The sequence below is a fragment of the Erpetoichthys calabaricus genome, chromosome 10, assembly GCF_900747795.2.
Source record: "Erpetoichthys calabaricus chromosome 10, fErpCal1.3, whole genome shotgun sequence".
NCBI classification, from domain to species: domain Eukaryota; kingdom Metazoa; phylum Chordata; class Cladistia; order Polypteriformes; family Polypteridae; genus Erpetoichthys; species Erpetoichthys calabaricus.
Genome location: NC_041403.2, coordinates 4,382,170 through 4,404,827, shown reverse-complemented (window position 1 = coordinate 4,404,827; position 22,658 = coordinate 4,382,170). Strand labels below are relative to the sequence as shown.

Below are 22,658 nucleotides of genomic sequence, written 5' to 3'. Positions count from 1 at the left end.
TCGGCCAGCCAATCCGATCTTGTGCTTTGGCACAGGGAATATGAATAAGGGGCCATAAGATGAGCATTTTATTTTAATGTGAACAAGGAAAGTCAATATGGTGAAGTCGGATCTCTGATGTGCCATCATTCTCCACTTCAATGAAATGAAACAGAAAGCACGTCAGCTAAGCAGACAGACAGAACACAGAAAATAATACATTGGAGCAGAGCTCCGTGTCTTTAATTCATAGGATAATCCGTGTGTGGTGCAGTGGGTTCAACAGATAGACGATTCACAAGAATATGAAAAGTCGTTTAAGCAGCAGTCGATGGCGGTGACGTAGAACAGTTAAGAGGGAGCAGCAAACGGGCACATCACTCTCTGCAACTGTCCGGGCTCTTTAAAGGCCCAGTTAACAAAGTGCATGTCAACTTGTGGAACTGTGATATGGTCAATAAAAAGTGAAATACTCGGAGGTCTGTGAACACTTTTGGGGGGAAAAAGGACTTCTGCCCTGCACAAAGTAGACGTCTGAAACAATACGCCACAGTTATCGTTTGTTAGTTTAAAGTCTGTGGCGAGTTTGAAAGAATTCACCCCAAGTGAGTGCATGCAAATCTCTGACTTTCAACTGTAGATATCCTTAAGTAGACAGTGGAGCCTTAATATGTTCTCGCAATACTCTATAGGGGTCTCTACCTGAGAACTTACTGTCACCAGCACTGACAAACGTGTCATTGTGACACAATTAAAAACTCATCTGTTTACCAGCCAAACAACACGCCCTGCTTTTACTGCAGTTGTCTCTCCTGTCGAGGAGCCGTGATGACCCTGTGAGCAAGAAAAGCGGGTGTGCGATCTGACGAGTTTATATTGTGATCGACCTTAAAGACATCCACAATCTAATTTTCAAGCGAATCGTACAGATCGTGATCTTTTATATTCTTCTAATCTCTCTCTATATAAAATCCAACGTCTGTCTGTCCGGTGTTCACGAACTACAGTGGTACCTCGGTATACAGTAATCCCCTGCTCTATCGTGGTTCAGCTATCACGCCCCTGCTATGTCGCGGAAAAATTCAGTAAGTACATCATACCTGTAGTGTACTTTTGCAGCCAATTCATAACAAAGTGTACGGTTTTCAGCAGACAAAGAGTTTCGCGTTGCAGCACCCAGATGGTTTCTTACAAAGTCTGTTATTGGCTGAAAGAGGAGATTCGACCAATCGGAGTGGATTTTATTCTCTTGGACTCTGATTAGCTGCTGCTAACGTGGTGTAATCTCGCAAGAACAGCGAGCGCGGGTCCCTGATGTATCGCGTACCTTGTTTGTGGTCCAACTTTTGTGAGCTTTTCGTTTGTTTTAAGCCCTACAATGGCCCCCAAGCATCTTGCATCTTGTAAGCCTTCTGGTAGCAGTGAGCCTAAGCGCCAGAGGAAGACCTTGACCATACAGGAGAAGGTAAAACTGATGGTAATTATTATTATGTTACTCATATCTTTAGCCCGACATCCGTGTATCATATGTGTATCCAAAGTGTGTTTTACTAAGTTTAAATGTGTTTAAAGAGTGTTAGAGGGGAATTTTAAGGCTTAAACTATAAAAAAAAAAAAAAAAAAAGTGGTCTTCTATATCGCGGATTTTCACCTATCGTGGTTGGGTCTGGAACGTAACTTCCGCGATAGGTGGGGGATCACTGTACATCCTTAATCCGTTCCAGATCCTTTGATGTATACCAAACGAATTTTTCCAATCCATATTACTAACCAAGAATGCTAAACCGGATATGGACGCAGGTACATGGCATGCCCATGGACGCAGGAGACATCGTGCACAGGCGCCGACAGCGAGTGAAGTCTGATCCACCGAGAACAAAGGAGTCACAGCTCAAAAACGAAGGAGCTCAACTAACGTAAATAAGAAATGAGGCAACGCGCCCATAGGTAATGACACAGCCACACAAAAAAGAGGATTCCGCGCTGCACCCCAGAGTCAAACGGAAGAGGCTACGGAGGCCCCACAGGTCCTCAAAGATAGTACGAAAGGCGCATGCGCCTACAACGCGCTTCTGAACTAAACAGCCACACTACACAGCATGGCCAACGCGCTTCTAGATAGATAGATAGATAGATACTTTATTAATCCCAATGGGAAATTCACATTCAAATTCTAACACACCTACGGAGGCCCCACAGGTCCACAAAGATGCGAGCCCACATGGATTAAAACAATAGACATGGGTGCCTACAACGCGCGTCTGAAACCGTGGAAGCAAAACTGTCTCGGCTCCAGAACCAAACAGCTCGACTAATGGAGCTACAAAAACGAGCCCGCATGGACAAATACAATGTACATAGACGCCTACAACGCGCGTCTGAAACTGCGGAAGCAAAGCAGGCAAGGGTTCAAAACGAACGACCACAACTGACGGAGATACATACAGAAGCGAGCCCGCCTGAATACAATTAATGAACATAGGCGCCTACAACGCGCCTCTCAAACAGCAGAGTGAATAGATAAACGGCAAAGAAAGGAACGACAGACGGCCGCTAAACAATTCCGCCAATTAGCTGACAACGCATTCTGTAATGAGTCTACTATTAGTGGGCATTCATTAGGATTAATGAATATACTTCCTTTGTTACACTCCAATATATCTCATACATTCATCAATGTATTTCGGGTTACCCAACACCGGGGGTAGGCGAGCAGGGGACAGAGCCCCCTTGTAAGGAACAAAGGGAAAATGATTAATCCGTTCCCATGAAAAAAAATCCTATTGTTATTGGCATATTATACATTGATGGGGTTGTATAAAATAATTTAAACACTGCTTAATACTAAAACACATAAATACAAAAGCAATTAGAAGAAGTAAATGAAAATTTAACCACACTTTACTTTTTAATAACGTCTTTGTTTTTCACAATCGTGGATACCGTCGTTTTCAGCATACGGTACGCAGCAGCCATGTCCCGGATACGCACGCCACCTTCATATTTTTCAACATTTACGTGAAAAAACACAAAATCATGTGAAAATTCACATAGAGTTATAGCACGGGTTGTTCACTGAATGCTGGCAACTGGCATACTGGCGCTCGTGGGCAGTCATGGCTTTGTCTCGAGAGAGGTAAACAAGGGTAGCGCGCGGTGTTCTAGCACACGAGTCGTATTCCAAACAAAGGTCGTATAGCAAGCAAAATTTTTTGCGTCCAAACAGGACGTATACCAAGTTGGACTTATTCCAAAGCGGACGTTGTAAGAGTTAAATTTGAACCCTGGTCCAATGTGCACCTGGCATGTGTCTGAGTCTCGTATCCTTCTGAGCCCATTAACTGCCAATTTTTTTTTCCTCCGAATATTTTCACTTTATTGTTATAGATTAACATCTGCTTAATAAGGAAAACATATATTTTGAATCTCAACATTTGTACTTTTTCCAAAATTTCAAAAGTTTGGCCATCCCCAAATGGGGATCATGACACATACTACCTAGTTTTGGTGCCATACTGGAAAACACTCAACATGTAGTCCAACATTACATTTGCAGCACTGTTTTCTTGCACTAGTCTTACACACTGCAAACTTCCTTTGTTTGCCCATTTCTGTGCGTTCGATGTAGTGACCAGTTCCAGAGGTTCTGATATCAACAGGAACACGACTCTTGGCTGGTTTGGAGAAGGATTTCCTCCCGGTATAAAGTACATGATCCCCAAATGGGGATTGTGGCAGTTAATTGGTTAAGCTTGAAAGCTGACGCTGTAATTTTATTATTCACTATGATAAAATGTATTTCTTGTCCTTTATGCAACCCCTTAAGAGAAGTGCTATATTTATGGCATAACCTTTCTTTTATAATACTGTTTCCTGTTTTGTACCCAGCTGGATCATAATATATATATATAGGCCATTGTTCTTTTTCTCTTCTTGAAATTCACACTGCTCCTCAAAATAAAAATGAAAAATATACATTCAAAAAGTCACGTACATACTAAACAAACAGGACTATCAATCAAATTGTGGTCATCTGAGGTATCAACATCTGCCATGTCCTGTTAGCAACTAGGTGTAAACAATCATGCTAAAAGTTTTCTGAATTTGTAATGAATTCCTTTTAAAGAATCTATATTACTAAACCACAGTTAATTTATGCACGGCGGACGCACCGAGGCGCATGCACACTGCGGCCTTTGCACCCGCCCCAGAGTCAAACGCGGCGGCTTCCCAGAGTCAGTAGGTGGCGCCCAAACAACACAACCTGTGATCGCCCCAGAGTCCACAGTCAAACGCGGCGCACTACACTTGCTCTAATCCACTGTGCTAGTAATATAGATAATAATAATAATAATAATAAATTTTATTTATACTGCACTTTATATTTTAGCAATCCCAAAGTGCTACAGAGTAAAAATAGAATAACAAAAACAGAAGAATCTATAAAATACTTTAACAAAGTTTTCTTCAGCTGAATAGATCCAAAGCAGAAGCCATCTTAGTTGGTACATCACATCATCTCCGTTCTTCTACCATCACCAGTATTACTTTCTCTGGCCAAAATATTCCTCTTTCCACATCTGTTACTAATTTGGGTGTTAGAATGGACTCCCAACTTACTTTTGACACCCACATCAAATATCTCTGTAAGTCATCTTGGGAGAAGTAGCACAGAGTGTTGTGAGAAGATCAGTCATTTCCGGAATAAAGGCAGAGTTGGGTTTTGGAGGTCGATAAATAAGGAGAACAGTCATGGGAAACGGGGGCTTACATTTAAATCACATAACTTTCACAGACTCTAACCCAGCGGCTTCCCAGACTCAGTGGCTGGCACACGAACACCACAACCTGTAAACTAAACTTGCTGTGCTCTCTTCTGCCAGCTGTCAGGGTCAGCAAAGGCAACGGAATCACGTCTCCACAAAACGAAACCGCCTTAGTACAGATATGCTTATTTAATTTAATGACATTTCCCTAGACTCACCCACCCTCCATCATATGTCATCCATCCACATATCAGACGGAACAGAAACTGATTGCCATTCTTGGATTTACAATTCTCTAGAGAATCGCGGGCTTACTTGTGGTGACCTAATCAGTGGATTGTATAAATAGAGCGCAGAGGACACTTTTTCCTTTGCAAAAACACTGATCTGATGCTTTTTGTCTATTCGGAGATGTAGATAAAGAATAACAATTGACGCTTTCTCCAGCCTGTGTTTTATTGCTTGAATCGAGGCATTCCAGTGGAGGGGTGTCTGTACAGTAATCCCTCCTCCATCGCAGGGGTTGCGTTCCAGAGCCATCCGCGAAATAAGAAAATCCGCGAAGTTGAAACCATATGTTCATGTGGTTATTTTTATATATTTTAAGCCCTTATAAACTCTCCCACACTATTATAAACATTTCACGCACAGTTATACAGCATAAACCCTTTGTATTCTCTTAGATATTAGGTAAGATTCGTTGAAATTATGCATGTAAACACAGTTTACATACAGTAAAACCTAAATTTTATTTTAAAGATATCGCGCGTCTCTGATATCACATACGTTACAGCCATTACAACAGACAGGCCACCAGCAATAAATACGTACAATGTAAGAAAAATTGTATACAGTAAAATGTGTGTACAGCGACACTAAACTATGTACATGTAATAAGTACTGTACGTAAATAATGAATTATGGTTACTCACCAACAATGACACGACGACTTGTCCGATAACGATGAGTTTAATTTTACTGCACTACAAAGGATAGCGTTACAGCTCTTCTAAAGGAGCCTCTTCAGGCGACTGTTTAGCACCGCCGTTGTACTTCTTCCAGCACTCTTCAATCCAAATCCCTAAAGCAGATTCCATCCAGACTACTGCCTTATCACGTCCACTTGCAACTCGTTTTGCGCCCTGGTTAAAGGAAACTGCGGCCGTAGATCTTATATGCTTTTCCTCCTTTTTAAATAAAAAGAATCGTGGACTTATTGATGCTGTAATTGTGTCCTACAGCGGTGTAGCTGTTTCCTTCCTTCAACATATCCAAAACTTTTACCTTTTCTGCAATCCTGAAGCAGTAGTAGTAACGTGCGTTAATGCTGAATGAGTGAGATTAGACTTCCTGGTTAATGCAGCACTCCGTTGCTGAGCCAATCAGCAGCACACAGGAACTTAACCGCGTGCTCTGATTGGGTAGCTTCTCAGCCATCCGCCAATAGCGTCCCTTGTTTGAATTCAAATGGGCAAATCAACTGAGGAAGCACACGTACTGTAGACCGCAGACATCCGCGAAGCAGTGAAAAATCCACGATATATATTCACATATGCTTACATTTAAAATCCGCGATGGAGTGAAGCTGCGAAAGACGAATCGCGATATAGCGAGGGATCACTGTATTCATAATTTTCTTCCACAACGTATACTGAGATACAATACAATACAATTTATTTTTGTATAGTAGCCCAAAATCACACAAGAAGTGCCGCAATGGGCTTTAACAGGCCCTGCCTCTTGACAGCCCCCCAGCCTCGACTCTCTAAGAAGACAAGGAAAAACTTCCAAAAGATAACCTTGTAGGGAAAAATTGAAGAAACCTCGGGAAAGGCAGTTCAAAGAGAGACCCCTTTCCAGGTAGGTTGGGCGTCAAAAAGAAGGGGGTCAATACAATACACAGAACAGAACAAATCCTCAATACAGTATAAAAATAAAAATTTTACAAGTACGGAGTAGAATTTAACGGTAGATGATATCCCATAATATGATTTGGATTTGTTTAGAGTCCTGGAGACCTCATCCATCAAGTTGCCTCCCCCATTTGGCCACTCCATGGCTGAAACAGAGGTGCCACTGTACTTCACGGATTTAGATCGGGGTTTTTTTTCTAGAATTTGCTTGAACATTCCGGTTGATTTTGTTTATGATGTATCATAGTTTGCTTGCGGTTTTGATTTAATTTGCGCGAATCTGAGAGACATGTGGCGGGCCGAGGGGAGGGGGACTGCCTCAGGGTGCCCCTTACCTCCGCTTAGCTAGCAAACGAGAGTTTGATATTTAAAATCGAGTGTTACTTAGGTCTTGATGAGTTTGAGTCCGGATATTCTCTTTAAGTGTATGCCACCTTGAAATGAGAGATTTGTGTTAAAAGGATCGTGATATATAACACAATACAATTTATTTTTTGTATAGTAGCCCAAAATCACACAAGAAGTGCCGCTACGGGCTTTAACAGGCCCTGCCTCTTCACAGCCCCCCAGCCTCGACTCTCTCTAAGAAAACCGTTGTAGGGAAAAAAATGGAAGAAACCTCCGGAAAGGCAATTGAAAGAGAGACCCCTTTCCCGGTAGGCTGGATGTTCGGTGGGGGTCAATACAAGACAATACAATCTCTCCACTTGACGACTCTCCTCTGTCTCATCCTGTTGCAAAAATTTTACAAGTACAGACCAGAATTTAACAGTAGATGATATCCCATAATATGATTTGGATTTGTTCAGAGTCCTGGAGGCCTCAGCCATCAAGCTGCCTCCCCCTCATTGGCCATTCCACAGCTAAGACAGCGGTGGGCCAGCCAATCCGATGAAAGGACCCCTCTACCCCACAATTCCTGCAATCCTCCATCATTGATGACTTTACGTTAGGCAGGCAAAACAACTTGGCAGGTGGGCCGTGGCACCAAGTGCCACGTTTGAGTACCGAGTGATATGATTTCTTGGAAAGATCACCCACCCCTACTCCCTACAATGGGTGTCTTCATTTTCAGTTTAATATTTCAATCACTTTAGAAAAAACAACAAAGTATAGAAAGTGTATTTATTAATGAGTACTAGTACCACATAGAACAAGATATGATAGAAAATAGACTTGATAGTAAGAGTCTGGATATTGTCTTAAGAAAAAGCTTCTGGAAAATCGACAGTGACGAGGCGTAGGTGTTTTGATTTAGCGATTGCTGTTATTCATAAGACGCTCAGATGAAATGGTTACACGTTTCTCAGACTCTGACGTCGATTCCTCTCTTGTCCTTTTTGCCCTCGCTGTTTTTTTTTTTTTAGGTCCATCAGACAAGCCAGACACAATTTGACTGGCTAGTAGTCCATATGATGGATGACTTTGCTCAAAGTATTTGATCTTTTTACGCATCTCCGTTCCTAAGTTATAGAATAATCAATACAGCCTGAGGCATCGTAGCTGTTTCCTGGTCGTAAGTTTAAGGAAAAATAAAATCTCTTCTGCGTCAGTTAAGTAGTGAACCATCATAGCAGATGTTTTAAGGTGATAGATTACCGGAAGAGAAGATGCTTTCCCCCTGTAAGCGTTCTGTAAATTAAGTTCATCTTGTTGGTTTGAGCAAAATATTTTAAAAGATAAGCAACTACAATTTAAAAGTTTAAAGATCTGCCAGTCCAGGAGCCAGAGATGTGAAGAAACATCTGGAATCAGGAGCTGAATATGCTGAGGTTTACAGTCCCCTGCCTCTTCTGCCGTGACTCACGAGCTCTGGAAATTAAACACAGAAAGATGAGCGGGCGGACACTCATTTACTGTTCCCTGTGTCCCGCTGCGTGTATTTCATGTAGGCCGAGAATGATGCCACATCTAAGCTGTGTGATTTAAACGCCACAGACGTCAGAGCGCATTACCTCACCAGTTCTGGTTCAGACATTGAGACCTGGTAGTGTAAATGCAGTCGTGTTTTTTAATGGCTCCTTCTGTTCCTACCTACCAGCTTTGTTTGCATGTGATTTCTTGTTTGTTCTCCAAGGTACCTTGTGATGGATCTTGCTTGGAAAGGCGCCATCTCTCTCTCTCTCTATATGTGTATATTTTGCCCCCCTGTATATATACAGTACTTGAAATAAATTCCATAAAACCAAAATCAAAAGCACATCCAGTGTTCTAAATCCCAAAAATGATCTTGAAATTAAGAAAAAATTTTTAGAATAGGTTAAAATTTGGATACTGCAGGGGTCCCCAACTCCGGTCCTGGAGGGCCCCAGTGGCTGCAGGTTTTCATTCTAACCCTTTTCTTAATTAGCGACCTGTTTATGCTACTAATCAACTCCTTTTCCTTTCATTTGAATTGACTTGTTTTTTTAAGATTTGTTCCCTTGGATTTCTTCATCGTTCCTCTGATGTGCTTCATTTCTTTCCATAATTGGCTCCAAAACAGAAATGAAATGTGAAGTGAGGGAGCCAACAGAAGACAAACTAAGTCAGGCCCTCAAACTCCAACCAATTTCACTCCAACCAGTTGCTTAATGAGGCACCGAGTCTTGTCGTTCATTAAACTCGTTCTTTAATTCCATGGCTTGTTGCTGCTCTCGTGGTGCAATAGCAGAAATGTCCAAAATTGTGGATTTTCTCTTTTCTGTTGAAATGTTTTGTGGACCTGAGCAGATCACCATTCCTGAGACCTTCATCTTTCTTTATTTTCAGATATCGTATGATGGTCACAGTTTGCTGGTCATGTTTTGGCTCATTTTGTATCTCATTATTGAGTGGCACGGGTGAGTCTTCAAGAGCAAATCAATTACGATGAATTAAAAAGATGCAAAATTAGCAGCAAAAACGGGTCACAAATTAAGGAAAGGGTGAGAATGAAAACCTGAGGCCACTGTGGCCCTCCAGGACCGGAGTTGAGGACCCCCCAGCGTTAGAGGCAGACTGGACTGACACAATGCATCATGTGAAGGGTTATGAGCCACAGCAGGCACAACGAATATGGCTGCATCCACGAGTAACACACAAAGGGGAGATGTGCAAATGTCATAAACGGAGCAATAAAAGAAATTCTCAATAATTTAAAGTCCAAAATAAACAAGTAAATAAAAAGTGTGAAACATATTCAGAACGGTTCACAATATTAAGAGCACAATGCCTCTCTTTAACTCACCAACTTCTGGAATATCATTTAATGCAGCAATCTTCTTGCCATGTGTCCTCTTCCTTGTGTTTCTCCATGGAACAGTTAACAGTGTTCCACCCGGGGGGGGGGGGGGGGGGGCGGGGGGGGGTTTTGGGGGGGGGGGGGGTGAACGTTAAGATTATACAAAGTTACTGTCTGTTATACCTGCATGTTTATCACTCTTTAATATTGTTTTTATCAGTATGCTGCTGCTGGAGTATGTGAATTTCCCCTTGGGATTAATAAAGTATCTATCTATCATTATATAGCGCCTTTCACTATCTATCATTATATAGCGCCTTTCACTCTATCATTATATAGTGCCTTTTGCTCTATCTATCATTATATAGCGCCTTTCACTCTCTATCTGTCTATCATTATATAGCACCTTTCACTCTCTATCTATCCATCCCTGAGAGTAATGCAGTAGGTATATTTAGAGGTTCTCTTAAGTGGTGGTCAGGACTTTCTTCACATTCTCTTCCATATGTGTATGAGATGTCAATTCACCTCAGACTTTACCTCTATGTCTTATGAGAAGTGTTTAATGTCCCCACAGTACCTGAATGACTTTAAGGACAACCTGGTGCCTGAGAAAGATCCCCGGCATAAAGCAGTGATGGCTGTACTGATGCATCTTGTAGAGAAGAACAAGGACATCTCGGAGTTGTCGGCAATGTCATGGACGATGAACATCGTGGAAAGTCCTTTGGTGAATGCGTTTGTGCTCCCGGTAAGACTCTAGAATTTACTATTCTGCACCCCTCACACTTGGATGAATGTTAATGTTGGTTGCCGTACAGGGAAGGTCTGGGAATCCAGTACTGATTGTAAATTAAATTAAGTAGACAGATAATCTTATTTGTCCTTAGGAATTTGGCTTTTTACAGAAGCTCTTTAAATAAATAAATACATAAATAGGTAGATCAATAAATACTGTACGTAAGTAAATAAATATAAACATTCACTTTTGGTCTGAGCACACACTGGAATGACTATAAAGCAGGAAAATTCATGAGAATGAAAAGTTCTGACTTGTCAGTCCCAGTGAGGCGCTGTACAGACATATTGCTGTTGGTGTAAAGTCCCCCCTCGTCGTGTTTCTCGGCCCCCTTCTGCTGAATGATTTGTTTATTGAAAGTCCTTGGTGTTGGTGTGTCACAGAGTGGATGTGCAGCGTTGTTCATAACGTCCATCAGTTTTGTTTTCATTCTCTCCACCACTACGACCTCGAGGAGGTCCAGTGTGTGCTGCCCTGTTGATTCGGTGGTCCTCGCTTGAAGTGATGTCACCAGCCCAGCACACCACACTGGCCACCACAGAGCTGTAGAAGATGTTGAAGGACGTCACTACTCACAATTAAGGAACACAGTCTCCCCAGGAAAAAAGAGCCTGCATGGCCCTTTCTGTTCCAGTCCCTCTGTGTTCTGAGACCAGTCCATCCTGTCACTGACATGAACCCCCCCCATCAGTGGTTTTACTGATGTTAAGTTGCAGAAAATTCTCTCCACTTGACAACTCTCCTCTCATTCATCATTCATTACATTTATGTAGCTCTTTTCTCAGTACTCAAGCGCTATCCACACAGGGAGGAACCGGGAAGCGAACCCACAATCTTCCACAGTCTCCTTACTGCAGAGCAGCAGAACTACCACTGCGCCACCTCTGGCTCATCCTGTTTATTGATACCCACCATAAGCCATGAATTATCTGAGAATTTCTGCAAGTGACGTGACCTGCTGTTATCTTTGTAGTCGGAGGTGTACAAAATGAAGAGAAAATGAGATGGGCCTGTTCCTCGTGGTTTGCATTAACTTGTAAACTTCTGTTAATTGTATTAACTTGTAAACTCTGCACTGGGACTGCAGCCTCTTTCAGACCGTCCGGGCCAGGAGACACACCATTAGGTTTAGCATCCCAAGGAGAAATTGTTTTGCAGCAGTAAAGTATGAAACAATGGGATATTGTTACATAGACACAAGAAAATAAGCCAACATCTGACAGCCATTGTTACCATCAGTAGACGGATGCACCCACGTGAGATTTCTACCAGTTACCCTGACAGCACACTGTTATATGTGTGAGTGTTTTTGCTGGTTTTCTTGATTATGTGTACTTTTCATTTTCAGAGTCAGTTTTATGATTAGTTTGAAAATGTAAATGTTTTTTTTTTTTTCTTACTATTGTGTCTTGTTTATGTAACCCCATCTCGAGTTTCTCTCAAACTTTAACTTTGAATCTCGAGTTGCGCACGTCTGCCATGTTGATATGACATGAAGCAGCCAATGAATGAGCTGATACTGGGCAAGCCTCCTGACCAATGGAAGCTCATTCTCGTTTCTGTGGCGCGGTACTTATATTGACAAGAGAATTTTTCTGAAATGGTTTATTTAATAATATTTTAGCAAAAATCCATGCATTTGAAACGTAATGAGCATACGACTTGATACCTGACAAATGTATCACGTGACACAAGTAAATGGAGATTGTTTTGGACGTATTAATGTTGTTTGCTGCTGTTGTGTTGGTCCACATTGATTTCTGTTACGTTTGTTCTTTATAAAAACACTACTCTGTTAAGTACAAGCAACATGTGGCAAATAACAGATAAAAAAGTTATTTTTGGGTGGAGTATTGTTTTAAATCACCTGGGGTCTCGTTTATAAAACTTTGCATGGATTCGAAAATATGCTTCTGCCAAAAATCAGCAAGAGGTGCACACCAAACAAAAAGTCCAATCTATAAAACCTGGCGTACTCGCATTTCCACACAATATACCTTCTTAAATCAGAATCGTCGTGTGTGTGGACATGAACATAACTCACTGAAAGAACCAGCTAGTCCGCCTCGATCATCTGCAGTCACAGCGCTGTAGGCCTTCATTGGCTGGTAGAGCCGCTTCCCTCCTGACACACCGTACTGCGCTCGCCAAGAGCATACTTGGCATTGTAGCACCTGCGCTCTGGGGGTCCGTCACATGGCACATGTAATGACGTGATTGCTGCTACACTGACTAGTTAAGGACGTATGAAAAACTGAGGGGTCCGCTAGTTACCTTACAAACAAGCCACGTGTAGCACCGTCATGTCTGCCAAAGCTACTTTGCCTCAAAATAAACAACCCACTGGGCCTCAACGTTTGTCAGTCTCATCTTGTCATCACAGGTGACTCGTGCGTTAGTGTGGTGGAACTACTGAAGGTGAACAAAAGCAAATTGATTCTCGCTAGATGCCTTTATTGCAATACCAGTGCAGATAAATTGCATCAATTACGTTGGGAAAAATGGACACGGCTACAAATGAACAATCTAAACCAGAACTGGCTTGGCAGTCCCACATAATTCAAAACTCAATTTGATGTTATTTTAGAAGAAAGTCCCTAAAGTCCTCCTGTCCACCACACTACAGTTAGGTCCATAAATATTTGGACAGAGACCACTTTTTTCTAATTTTGGTTCTGTACGTCACCACAATGAATTTGAAATGAAACAACTCCGATGCAGTTGAAGTGCAGACTTTCAGCTTTAATTCAGTGAGGTGAACAAAACGATTACATAAAAATGTGAGGCAACTAAAGCATTTTTATAACACAATTCCTTCATTTCAGGGGCTCCAAAGTAATTGGACAATTGACTCAAAGGCTATTTCATGGGCAGGTGTGGTCAAGTCCGTCGTTATGTCCTTATCAATTAAGCAGATAAAAGGCCTGGAGTTGATTTGAGGTGTGGTGCTTGCATGTGGAAGATTTTGCTGTGAACAGACAACATGCGGTCAAAGGAGCTCTCCATGCAGGTGACAGAAGCCATCCTTAAGCTGTGAAAACAGAAAAAACCCATCGGAGAAATTACTACAATATTACGAGTGGCAAAATCTACAGTTTGGTACATCCTGAGAAAGAAAGCAAGCACTGGTGAACTCAGCAACGCAAAAAGACCTGGACGTCCATGGAAGACAACAGTGGTGGATGATCGCAAAATCATTTCCATGGTGAAGAGAAACCCCTTCACGACAGCCAACCAAGTGAACAACACTCTCCAGGGGGTAGGCGGGCGTATCGATATCCAAGTCTACCAGAAAGAGAAGACTGCATGAAAGTAAATCCAGAGGGTGCACTGCAAGGTGCAAGCCACTCATAAGCCTCAAGAATAGAAAGGCTAGATTGGACTTTGATAAAGAACATCTAAAAAAGCCAGCACAGTTCTGGAAAAACATTTATTTGGACAGATGAAACCAAGATCAACCTCTACCAGAATAATGGCAAGAAAAAGGCGTGGAAAACCTCATTATCCAAAGCATAGCACATCATCTGTAAAACACGGTGGAGGGAGGCAGTGTGATCGCTTGGGCGTGCATGGCTGCCAGTGGCACTGGGACACTAGTGTTTATTGATGATGTGACACAGGACAGAAGCAGCCGAATGAATTCTGAGGTGTTCAGAGACATACTGTCTGCTCAAATCCAGCTAAATACAGCAGTCAAATTGATTCATGATACAGATGGACAATGACCCAAAACATACAGCCAAAGCAACCCAGGAGTTTATTAAAGCAAAGAAGTGGAAAATTCTTGAATGGCCAAGTCAGTCACCTGATCTTAACCCAACTGAGCAGGCATTTCACTTGTTGAAGACTAAACTTCAGACAGAAAGGCCCACAGACAAACAGCAACTGAAAGTAAAGGCCTGGCAGAGCATTAAAAAGGAGGAAACCCAACATCTGGTGATGTCCAGGAGTTCAAGACTTCAGGCTGTCATTGCCAGCAAAGGGTTTTCGACCAATTATTAGAAATGAACATTTGATTTCCAGTTATTTAATTTGTCCAATTACTTTTGAGCCCCTGAAATGAAGGAATTGTGTTCACAAAATGCTTTAGTTGCCTCACATTTTTATGTAATCGTTTTGTTCACCCCACTGAATTAAAGCTGAAAGTCTGCACTTCAACTGCATCGGAGTTGTTTCATTTCAAATTCATTGGGGTAATGTACAGAACCAAAATGAGAAAAAAGTGGTCTCTGTCCAAATATTTATGGACCTAACTGTATTTGGTCACTTATTCCACGTTTCTGTGGTTCTCGGTGTGAAGAAAAACTTCCTAATGTTTGTATGAAATTCACCCTTCACAAGTGTCCAGCTGTGTCCCCGTGTTCTTGATGAACTCAGTGTAAAGTCACAGTCTCGATCCACTAATTCCCTTCATCATGTTAAACACTTCAGTCAGGTCTCCTCTTAATCTTCTTTATCTTAAACTGTAAAGGCTCATCTTTTTTAATCTGTCCTCATAATTCATCCCCCGTACCCCTGTAATCAGCCTCGTCGTTCTTCTCTGGACCTTCTCTAGTGCTGCTATGTCCTTTTTGTAGCCTGGAGACCCAAACTGCCCACAGGACTCCAGATGAGGCCTCACCAGTGTGTTATAAAGCTTGAGCAGAACCTCCTGTGACTTGTACTCTACACATCAAGGCGCTATATAACCTGACATTCTGTTAGCCTTCTTAATGGCTTCTGAACACTGTCGGGACGTCGATAGCTTAGAGTCCTCTACGACTCCTAAATCCTTCTCATAAGGTGGACTCTCGATTTTCTGGCCGCCCATTGTGTATTCAAACCTCACATTTTTACTTCCTATGTGTAACTCTTTACATTTACTGACATTAAATTTCATCGTCCATAAATCTGCCCAAGCCTGTCTGCTGCCCAAGTCCCTCTGTGATGATTCTCGATGATCTGCTGTTTTGTCTTGGTAGACTTCTCCTTTCCCCTTTTGTATTCTTTATTATGTAGCCTTTGTCAGAATGCCTCAGATCCATTAGTATTCCATCCATCTATTATCCAACCCGCTATATCCTAACTACACAGTTACGGGGGTCTGCTGGAGCCAATCCCAGCCCACCGCAGGGCACACACACCACTAGGGACAATTTAGGATGGCCAGTGCACCTCACCTGCATGTCTGTGGACTGTGGGAGGAAAAACACGCACAACCGGGGAGAACATGCAAACTCCACACAGGGAGGACCCGGGAAGCGAACCCAGATCTCCTTACTCTCCACTGCGCCACCGTGCCGCCCCTTCATTAGACTTACCACAGTTTATAAGGTACGAGCCGTGTTGTAAAAAGCCCGGGGTCCTAGAAACTATTGAAATCATCAGGGGAAAAAAAACTGAAATGTAGAGATGTCAGATAATTGAAAGGAACGACTCTAAGCGTCTCTCTCCTAGGTTTTGTTGTACTGACGTGCTTGCATCGCCTGTGCATTTGTGGCGGGAGGAAAAGTAAAAGGGATACGGTTTTGCTGATGTTAGCAGTTAAGCGACTTTGTCTTTCTACTGAGGTTTCGTTTTTGCTCGCCTCGCTTGTGTTATTAGCAGCTAAGCGACTTTCTGTTTCCTCGGAGGCGGAGCTCTTACCCCGACTCCACTTCTCACTTCCAGGCCAGACAGACAGACTTCCACGCGTACACGTGTTTATATATAAGATTAGATTGTACTAGCAGTGTAAACCCGTGCTGTAAAAAGCCTGGGCTCCTAGAAACTATTGAAATTGTCAGCAAAAAAAATTGAAATGTAGAGTCGGCGGTCTCTTTATGTGGATGTGCTCGCGTCCATCGTCTACCAGCGGCTAAGCGAGTTTGTCTTTCGTCAGCTGTTTCACTTTCTTTCAGCTTCATGCTGTAGCCTCTGTGGCAGAACGCCAGGTCCCATACCCGGGCCGGGACGCCCTTTTCACACTGGATCTGAGGGAACACCCATGAACTACACCCTACGTCCCCCGGAACACTTGATGGCAGCCCCCCTGGGTTGCATCGAGGCCACAATGCTGGAACACTGGAGTGCATCCCTGTTGGGAACCGTGGCCACTGCCAGTGGGATCTGCAAGGCTTAACGAGCCCATGTGGGCCGAAAGTGCAGCCTGAAGTATGTCAACGGGCACCTGGAGCACTTCTGGGTGGGCTATAAGAGGAGCCTGCAGCCACTGCTCTAGGTGCCAGAGTCGGGAGGAAGAAGTACCTGAGAGTATTCTGTTTGCATTTATTTGGTGTACGTGTGTGGGACTGTGCTGTGGCTGAGGGACACGGGGAAGACGTGTCCCCCAGCTGAAGAAAAATAAATGGTTTTGTTGATTTTTACATGTGCCTACGTTGTCAGTCTGTGTCGGGTCAGGCGCCTGTATAACATTAACATTATTCAAAGTTATTGTCTGTTATACCTGCATTGTTATCACTCTTTAATAGTGTTTTTTATTGGTATGCTGCTGCTGGAGTATGTGAATTTCTCCTTGGGATTAATAAAGTATTCTATATCGATCTATCGATCTATCTATGAATGAGGCGGGTCCAGGCGGCCGGACACCAGAAGTGACATCAGAGATGTTGCAGCTGTCAGTCATCTGGTCTGCAGAGGGAGGTAGAGAACAAGCAGTAGAAGAGCAGCGCCACCCCCTGGAGCGGAGGGTCATTACAATCACCAGTGGCCTTAAGCTGTCCCGTCTGTGCGCACGTGTGTGACAAGGTGTGACGGTCAGGCGTCTGCAAACGTTTGACCATATGGTGTTTATAGTGGTGCTTGAAAGTAGGTGAACCCTTCAGTTTTTTCACTGTTTCTGTATAAATATGACCTAAATCACATAAAAAAATCGCAGATCAGGCCTAAAACAAGAGAGTCCTGTTAAACAAATGACACCAAGACATTAGAGCTGCTCATTTCAAGAACTCTGTTTCTACTAAGAAGAAGCTCCGTCTGTCCGTCTGTCTGTCTGACAGAGTGGCGGCGGTGTCCTGGTCTGCTGTTCATGCCTTGCCGTCTTTAAATTGAAGGACACGTGTGTTCCTGGCTGGAGAGGGGAATTCTGGAGGAGAGCGGCTAAGTGAGCAGAAGGCCAGGTGGTCCTCAACATCTGACAGGCAATGAAATCTGAAGTTTTAGGGCAGAGTTTGGAGTTAAAATATCAAGTTGTGCCAGTTACCCAGGATGGCAGGCTGTATGTGGCAGGGCACATCCATTGTGATGATCCCAGAGGAGTTTGGTTGAGTCGTGTGAGTGTGTGTGTGTCTCTGTGTCCGTGTGCTTGTCTCTGTGTGTGTGTTGGGCCACTTCAGGCAGCTGCCAAATCCCCAGTGCCACTTTGGCACAAAGACGTTTGTTTATGAAGTGGGCACCAAACAGTGTGGTGCGTTCACTCCGGGTTCCCTTTTTATCTATAATTAGGATTTGGATGAAGGTTTTGATGGCCGTTCACAGCCTGGAATATGCAAAGATTCTGAAAATCCCAAAGGAGCGGGGGAATTTTCACGGGAGCGTATTTACTTATGCACTTGATGTTTACGTCGCTTGAGATAAAAGTGTCAGCCAAATAAAAGTCATTTAACCTGTGATAAGAAGGGGGGATTACGCTAGTCGGTTATCTGAACACATGGAATTATGCATGATGGAGACCAACGGAGAGCAGGTCCCAGTAGACCAGCTGTGCTGTTAGTAGCTGGTGTAGTGAAATTGTGTGATCGATAAAATCAAAAAGCTGCTCGGAGCTTAATAATCATAACAAAAGGCGCCAGAGCTTCGCTGAGCGCTCACAATAGCAAATTAGCGAGAAAATGTTGACAGCAGCTTACCCTGCACCCCTGTGGCTTCTCTATAACTGAGGAAGCGTGCCAATGTGACTCCTCTGTCAGACCGTAACCGCCGTGTCCTTCAGCGTTCAAGACGGCCCACCAAGTCACCCGCTCGGGGTATCGGTGTTCAGTAATATGGACGGTGAGGTGGCAGCTCGACTTTGTGTAGTCCTGCGGGACCAGATGTGATCCTGGTGATGACCACACACGTCTGTTTCACTTTATGGGGGTATTTGGGTGGCTTGATGTTCTTCCCAAGTCCTTAAAGGCTCTGGATGTTGTTGGGCATCTTCAGCATAGTGTGGAAGTTGGGGACAGTCCCTCTGGATTGGCAAACTGGGGGTGGTGGTGGTGATCACCATCTTTAACTCTTTCAGGGCGGATGTTGACTTCTGTCAAAAGGAGGCGTTGATGGTGGCAGTCGACTGTAAACCCGCCGTTATGTTTTACTTGGACTCTTCTTTGCTAGAAGGGAAGTTCACCTGGTTGGTTTGATTGACCGAGAGTCCCTGCGCTCGTGTGAGCAGCAAATACATATTTTTAGGAAAAAAGCATATTTTTAGGAAGTCACTGCGCACTGGAGAGATTCCAAAGGACTGGAAAATGGCAAATATCATCCCATTATATAAAAAGGGTGACAGGGCAGATCCAAGCAACTATAGGCCAGTAAGGGTAACATGCATCACAGGAAAATTAATGGAAGGAATTATTAAGGATAAGATTGAGCAACACCTGGCAAGGACAGGAGTTATTAGGAACAGTCAGCATGGGGTCAGAAGATTGAGGTCGTGTTTTACTAACATGCTGGAATTCTATGAGGAGGCAACAAAAGAATACGATCAAAGTGGAGCTTATGATATTATTTATCTGGACTTTCAGAAAGCATTTGATAAGGTGCCACATGAGAGAGTGGGCATCAAATTAAAAGAGATAGGGGCTGGAGGTGGGGCTCGATGGCAAGCGCCTGGTGGCCGGGCTTGCACCCATGGGGCTCGGCCGGGCACAGCCTGAAGAGGCAACGTGGGTCCCCCTTCCCATGGGCTCACCACCTATGGGAGGGGCCAAGGAGGTCGGGTGCAGTGTGAGTTGGGTGGTGGCTGTAGGCGGGGACCTTGGCGGTGCGATCCTCGGCTACAGAAGCTGGCTCTGGGGACGTGGAATATCACCTCTCTGAAGGGGAAGGAGCCTGAGCTAGCGCGCAAAGTTGAGAGGTTCCGGCTAGATATACTCGGACTCACCTCGACGCACAGCTTGGACTCTGGAACCAATCTCCTTGAGAGGGGCTGGACTCTGTACCACTCTGGAGTTGTCCCCGGTGAGAGGCGCCGCGCAGGTGTGGGTATACTTATTGCCCCCCGACTTGGAGCCTGCACATTGGGGTTTACCCCAGTAGACGAGAGGGTAGCCTCCCTCCGCCTTCGGGTGGGGGGACGGGTCCTAACTGTTGTTTGTGCGTATGCGCTGAACAGCAGTTCGGAGTACCCACCCTTTTTGGAGTCCCTGGAGGGGGTGCTAGAGGGCATACCTTCTGGGGACTCCCTCGTTCTGCTGGGAGACTTCAATGCTCACGTGGGCAATGACAGTGAGACCTGGAAGGGCGTGATTGGGAGGAATGGCCCCCCGATCTGAAGAGGAGGGTCCGTCGGATAGTCGAGCCTCGGATTCAGGAGGAACAGTGTGGTTTTCGTCCTGGTCGCGGAACAGTGGACCAGCTCTACAACCATAGCAGGGTCCTGGAGGGTGCATGGGAATTCGCCCAACCAGTCTACATGTGTTTTGTGGACTTGGAAAAGGCATTCGACCGTGTCCCTCGGGGAATCCTGTGGGGGGGTACTCCGGGAGTATGGGGTACCAGACCCCCTGATAAGAGCTGTTCGGTCCCTGTACGAGCGGTGCCAGAGCTTGGTCCGCATTGCCGGCAGTAAGTCGAACCCGTTTCCAGTGAGAGTTGGACTCCGCCAGGGCTGCCCATTGTCACCGATTCTGTTCATAACTTTTATGGACAGAATTTCTAGGCGCAGCCAGGGTGTTGAGGGGGTCCGGTTTGGTGGGCTCAGGATTGGGTCACTGCTTTTTGCAGATGATGTTGTCCTGTTTGCTTCATCAGGCCGTGATCTTCAGCTCTCTCTCTGGATCGGTTCGCAGCTGAGTGTGAAGCGGCTGGGATGGGAATCAGCACCTCCAAATCCGAGACCATGGTCCTCAGCCAGAAAAGGGTGGAGTGCCCTCTCAGGATTGGGAGCGAGATCCTGCCCCAAGTGGAGGAGTTCAAGTATCTCGGGGTCTTGTTCACGAGTGAGGGAATAATGGAGCGTGAGATCGACAGGCGGATCGGTGCGGCGTCCACAGCGATGAGGGCTCTGCATCGGTCAGTCGTGGTGAAAAAGGAGCTGAGCCGCAAGGCGAAGCTCTCAATTTACCAGTCGATCTATGTTCCTACCCTCACCTATGGTCATGAGCTATGGGTAGTGACAGAAAGAACGAGATTGCGAATACAAGCGGCTGAAATGAGTTTCCTCCGCAGGGTGTCTGGGCTCTCCCTTAAAGATAGGGTGAGAAGCTCAGAGTAGAGCTGCTGGTCCTCCTCATCGAGAGGAGTCAAATGAGGTGGCTCGGGCATCTGATCAGGATGCCTCCTGGACGCCTCCCTGGTGAAGTGTTCCGGGCACGTCCAACCGGGAGGAGGCCCCGGGGAAGACCTAGGACACGCTGGAGGGACTATGTCTCCCGGCTGGCCTGGGAACGCCTCTGGATTCTCCCGGAAGAGCTAGAAGAAGTGGCCGGGGAGAGGGAAGTCTGGGCATCTCTGCTCAAGCTGCTGCCCCCACGACCTGACCTCGGATAAGCGGAAGACAATGGATGGATGGATGGATGGGAGCTCAGGGTGATGTTTGTAGATGGGTGCAGAATTGGCTCAGACACAGGAAGCAGAGGGTGATGGTGCGAGGAACCTCATCAGAACTGGCCAATGTTAAGAGTGGTGACCAGCAGGGGTCAGTGCTAGGGCCGCTGCTATTTTTAATATATATAAATGATTTAGATAGGAATATAAGTAACAAGCTGCTTAAGTTTGCAGATGATACCAAGATAGGAGGATTAGCAGATAATTTGGAATCCATTATATCATCACAGAAGGACTTGGACAGCAGACAGGCTTGGGCAGATTTGTGGCCGATGAAATTTAATGTCCGTAAATGTAAAGAATTACACATTGGAAGTAAAAACGTCTTCCCATGGGCTCACCACCTATGGGAGGGGCCAAGGAGGTCGGGTGCAGTGTGAGTTGGGTGGTGGTCGAAGGCGGGGACCTTGGCGGGCCGATCCTCGGCTACAGAAACTGGCTCTTGGGACGTGGAATGTCACCTCTCTGAAGGGGAAGGAGCCTGAGCTAGTGCGCGAAGTTGAGAGGTTCCGGCTAGATATAGTCGGGCTCACCTCGACACACAGCTTGGACTCTGGAACCAATCTCCTTGAGAGGGGCTGGACTCTCTACCACTCTGGAGTTGCCCCCGGTGAGAGGCGCCGAGCAGGTGTGGGTATACTTATTGCCCCCCAACTTGGAGCCTGTACATTGGGGTTTACCCCGGTGGACGAGAGGGTAGCCTCCCTTCGCCTTCGGGTGGGGGGACGGGTCCTAACTGTTGTTTGTGCGTATGCACCGAACAGCAGTTCGGAGTACCCACCCTTTTTGGAGTCCCTGGAGGGGGTGCTAGAGGGCATACCTTCTGGGGACTCCCTCGTTCTGCTGGGAGACTTCAATGCTCACGTGGGCAATGACAGTGAGACCTGGAAGGGCGTGATTGGGAGGAATGGCCCCCCCGATCTGAACCCGAGTGGTGTTTTGTTATTGGACTTCTGTGCCCGTCACGGATTGTCCATAACGAACACCATGTTCAAGCATAGGGGTGTTCATATGTGCACTTGGCACCAGGACACCCTAGGCCTCAGTTCGATGATCGACTTTGTGGTCGTGTCGTCGGACTTGAGGCCACATGTCTTGGACACTCGGGTGAAGAGAGGGGCGGAGCTGTCAACTGATCACCACCTGGTGGTGAGTTGGCTTCGATGGTGGGGGAGGATGCCGGTCAGGCGTGGTAGGCCCAAACGTGTTGTGAGGGTCTGCTGGGAACGTCTGGCAGAGCCCCCTGTCAGAAGTAGCTTCAACTCCCACCT

At 45.1% G+C, this 22,658-nt stretch overlaps 1 protein-coding gene across 1 annotated transcript in view; it reads left to right on the top strand.

Moving 5' to 3' along the window:
- oma1 (OMA1 zinc metallopeptidase) overlaps positions 1–22,658 on the top strand; it is a 99,094-nt gene that overhangs the window by 28,014 nt on the left and 48,422 nt on the right. The window contains exon 4 of the mRNA XM_051932734.1: positions 10,438–10,611. Within this exon, the coding sequence (XP_051788694.1) occupies positions 10,438–10,611 (174 nt within the window). The remainder of the gene's footprint in view (positions 1–10,437; positions 10,612–22,658) is intronic.